General features: G+C 28.0%; 1 protein-coding gene across 5 annotated transcripts in view; it reads right to left on the bottom strand.

Moving 5' to 3' along the window:
• LOC117180308 (protein similar) overlaps positions 1-4,902 on the bottom strand; it is a 122,894-nt gene that overhangs the window by 53,615 nt on the left and 64,377 nt on the right. For all 5 annotated transcript variants that reach the window (XM_033372735.1, XM_033372737.1, XM_033372739.1 and 2 more), the window contains exon 7: positions 1,415-1,562. In XM_033372735.1, coding sequence (XP_033228626.1) covers positions 1,415-1,562 — 148 coding nt within the window. The remainder of the gene's footprint in view (positions 1-1,414; positions 1,563-4,902) is intronic.

Here is a 4,902-nt window from a genome sequence, read left to right as displayed (position 1 = left end):
ATGAAAGAGAGGGGTGTAGAGGAAAAGTTAGTGGAGAGGATAAAGGAAATTTTTACTGAAACCAGGATTAGGGTGAAAATAGGAAAGAAAAAAGGGCAGGTTCTCTGGACAAGCCGAGGTCTAAGGCAAGGGTGCTCTTTGAGTCCGTTACTATTTAGTATCCTATTGGCAGACTTAGAGGAGAAGCTAAAGGAGATAGGGAAAGGAGGAACGGTTTTGGGTAATAGCAAACTATACTCTCTAGCATACGCGGACGATGTAGTTCTATTAGCAGATGATGAGAAGGGGATGAACCTAATGATGAGAATCTTCGAAGAGTATGTGGGAACAAAAGAGCTGACGGTGAACGTAGATAAGACAAAGGTGATGTGTTTCAGAAATAGAAAGAGCAAAATAAATTACGTTTGGAGGATGAACTGACAAAAAGTGGAAATTGTGGAGGAGTTCTGTTACCTAGGTTTTTGGTTTAAGGCAGAAGGAGGAAACGAGCTGCAGGTGAGGAAAAGAATTGAATGTGCGAGTCAAGTAATGGGCCAAGTATGGGGTATAGGAAAGAGAAGGTTCAAGAACGATTGGAGAATGAGAGTCTGGTTGTTTGATGCGTTGGTGTGGGCGGTGTTGTGTTATGGTGTGGAGATGTGGATGCAGATATTGGATGAATGAAGAGGAGAATTTATGCAGAGTATGTGGATACGAAATGGAGTCATGGGCACATGTATTAGAGAGATGGACAGGAGAGGAAGAGGGACAGTTGAGTGTGGATGAGTGTGTAAGATGGATCTTGGATGGTAGTGGACAGGGAGTGATGTGGATGAAGAAATTGGATGAAGTAAGGGAAAGCAAGGGAGTAGGGCAGAGCCAAACGGGTGATCCTGAAAAGGGACAGTAAAAAACGAAAATTGTTTACAATATCGTGGAAAATGTATTTTTTTAATGGTAAGAGGAAACCCGTAAAAGGGAGAGATTAAATACATACATACATGCATACATATAATACTTTCGTTGAAAATCTTTGAGATTTGCGGATATATTATTTAAGCTGATTCGAAAAGACTTTTTTATCAATATCTTTCAATAAAAAGTAAAGAAATAGTGGCGTTGGCGGACAATTGTAAGAAAATAGTGCCTTTAGTGTAATTTTTTTCGAAATTGTAGCAAAATGGTGTCATGGCTCAAAAAAAAAAAAACTTTGAAATAAGGGATCTATATATTCTTGAATTTGCACATAAATAAAATGATAAAACATAAATCTAGTTGAGAAAATAGTCTCGAAATGTCTGGTAATTTGTGTGGCCTTTTTCTAAAATTATTTTCATACAGAAAATAATTAAAAGAGTCTAAAATTTGTTTTCGGTTGAAAAATGCTGAAAGAATTCATTTCAAGTAAAAAAACTGTGAATATTAATTCACTCACCTAATGATGTAATTGACGCAGACGACAGAGAGTGGTTTGCGCTGCTTCGAACAATAAATGAGAGTTCCTTGAGTGATGACCCAGGCATAACCGCCCTTTTTTCCCAAAAATCTGTAAGCCACAGTTTCGCATTGTCCCTTGCTGAACACTAAAATGAAAAAGTGAAAGATTTGTTTAAAGAAAAGGACGAAAAGAATTCCTGAAAATAAAATCAAGAATCTAACGATCAAATTTGGACAACCACCACAAAATGTTTTCATTGGAATATGAAAAAAGGAACACTTCTCTTCCCTCCTTTCCCTCTAAAAAAGAAAAAAAGAAAAGAAAAGTATTCATCTTTACTTTGGACGAAAATAAAAAGGAGGATTTATTTTTTATTTAATTATATATTTTTTTCATTTGATAAGGATGCTGTATGAGTGCCGAAACGTTGCTGATTATTACATAGATTTTTAAAATGTTTTTTATTGGGATTTGATAATGGTGGGAATAAAGAGGACGAAAGAAATAAAAAAAGAGAATGAAAGGGATTCGGTTGGTTGCCTTCTCATTTTTCTTTCCTCCTTTTTATTTTCGTCCAAAGTGAAGATGAATAATTTTCTTTTCTTTTTTTTCTTTTTTAGAGGGAAAGGAGAGGAGAGAAGTATTTTGCTTTTTTCAGATTCCACTGGAAACATTTTGTGGTGGTTGTCCAAATTTGGTCGTTAGATTCTTGATCTTATTTTCAGGAATTCTTTTCATCAATTTGATTATTGGACGTTAAAAAAGGATTTTACATTGGATTGTTTTCCTATTTAAATATCCTAAATTAAAAAAAGGACATTATTGAGTAAGGAAATTTAATAATCTTGAAAGATTACGATCATTTATAAATTACAGGGTTGCTACAAAAGTCTACTTTCAAAATTCGATGAATTCTTCCGGTTTTCCTGGTCTGCTTTTAAATAAATTCTAGGTCTACTTTGACACATAATCTAATAAATTTAATTTAATTTCAAAAGACTCTATGGATCGCAGAATGATTTGCCAACAATTTATAAAATAATTCGCAAAGATTTCACAAGATTTCAAAGATTCAAAAAGATTTCAAAGATTTCAAAGATTCTAAAATATTTCAATGAGTTGAACAAGATTCCAAAATATTTGAGACATGTCAGAAATATTTCAATGAGCTTAAAAATATTCCAAAGGTTTCATAAACATTTCCAACAAAATTTTACAATGATTGAAAAATTCCAAAACATTTCAAAGATTTCAGTAAAATTTCAAACTTTCAAATAGATTTCAAAGATTACCAAATATTTCGAAGATTTCACAAACATTTAAAAAAAAATTAATATAAATTTTAAAGATTTCAAAATCTTTCAAGTCATTTCAAAGATTTCACAAATATTTCAAAAGAATCTCAACGATTCCAAAATATTTGAAAGATTTACAAAATTTGAAAGATTTGAGATTTTCAAAAATATTTCAAAACATTTTTTTAACATTCCAAAATATTTCAAAAACTTCACAAATATTTTGAAGGTTTCAAAATATTTCAGACATTTCACCCACTTCAAAAAATCTCAAAGATTCCAAAATATTTCAATGATTTTACGAATATTTCAACGAAATTTAAAACAAATTTTTAAGATTCCGAAATATTTCAAAAACTTGACAGAGATTTTAAATATTTCAAAGATTTACAAAAATTCCAAGATTTTACAAAGATTTCAAAGATTCCAAAATGTTTCAATGAGCTGAAAAATATTCCAAAGGTTTCACAAACATTTCCAACAAAATTCAACAATGATTGAAAGATTCTAAAATAATTCAAAGATTTCAAGAAAACTTTAAAGATTCCAAAATCTTTGAAAGATTTATAAAAAGAGATATAAAAAATATTAAAAAGATTTCACAAACATTTAAAAAAAAATTAACATAGATTTCAAAGATTCCAAAACGTTTCAAATCATTTTAAAGATTTCACAGACATTTCAAAGGAATCTCAAAGATTACAAAATATTTGACAGATTTTAGAAAGATTTACAAAAAGATATTTAAAAAATATTTCCGACTCCAAAATATTTCAAAGATTCCACAAACATTTCAAACAAATTTAACACAAATTTCAAAGATTTCACAAATATTTCAAAAGAATCTCAAAGATTCCAAAATATTTGAAAGATTTCAGAAAGATTTAAAAAATTTGAAAGATTTGAGAGTTTCAAAAACTTCACAAATATTTTGAAGATTTCAAAATATTTCAGACATTTCACCCACTTCAAAAAATCTCAAAGATTCCAAAATATTTCGAAGATTTCACAAACATTTCAACAAAATTTATAACAAATTTTTAAGATTCCGAAATATTTCAAAAACTTGACAAATATTTCAAAATATTTCAAAGATTTACAAAAATTCCAAGATTTTACCAAGATTTCAAAGATTCCAAAATATTTCAATGAGCTGAAAAATATTCCAAAGGTATCACAAATATTTCCAGAAAAATTTAACAATGATTGAAAGATTCTAAAATAGTTAAAAAATTTCACGAAAACTTTAAAGATTCCAAAATATTTTAAATATTTCAGCAACATTTCAAACTTTCAAAAAGATTCCAAAGAATCCCAAATATTTCGAAGATTTCATAAACATTTCAAACAAATTTAACATAGGTTTCAAAGATTCTAAAATGTTTCAAATCATTTTAAAGATTTCACAGACATTTCAAAAGAATCTCAAAGACTCCAAAATCTTTAAAAAATTTATAAAAAGAGATTAAAAAAATATTTCAAAGATTGCACAAACATTTAAAAAAAAATTAACATACATTTCAAAGATTCCAAAATGTTTCAAATCATTTTAAAGATTTCACAGACATTTTAAAAGAATTTCAAAGATTCCAAAATCTTTAAAAGGTTTATAAAAAGAGATTAAAAACATATTTCCAAGATTTCAGAGACACTTCAAAAGAATCTCAAAGTCTCCAAAATATTTGACAGATTTTAGAAAAATTTACAAAAAGATATTTAAAAAATATTTTCGACTCCAAAATATTTCAAAGATTTCAAAATGTTTCAAATCATTTTAAATATTTCACAGACATTTCAAAAGAATCTCAAAGATTCCAAAATCTTTGAAAGATTTATAAAAAGAGATTAAAAAAATATTTCAAAGATTTCAAAATGTTTCAAATCATTTAAAAAATTTCACAGATATTTCAAAAGAATCTCAAAGATTCCAAAATATTTGACTGGTTTTAGAAATATTTACAAAAAGATATTTTAAAAATATTTTCGACTACAAAATATTTCAAAAATTTTACAAAACATTTTAAATAAATTTAACATAGATTTCAAAGATTTCAAAATGTTTCAAATCATTTTAAAGATTTCACAGACATTTAAAAAGAATCTCAAAGATTCCAAAATATTTGACAGATTTTAGAAAGATTTACAAAAAGAGATTTAAAAAAATATTTCAAACATTTCACAAACATTTCA

The sequence above is a fragment of the Belonocnema kinseyi genome, chromosome 9 (genome assembly GCF_010883055.1).
Source record: "Belonocnema kinseyi isolate 2016_QV_RU_SX_M_011 chromosome 9, B_treatae_v1, whole genome shotgun sequence".
Taxonomy (NCBI): Eukaryota; Metazoa; Arthropoda; class Insecta; order Hymenoptera; family Cynipidae; genus Belonocnema; species Belonocnema kinseyi.
Note: the sequence above shows the minus strand (reverse complement) of the source record. Positions and strands in the feature narration are given on the sequence as shown.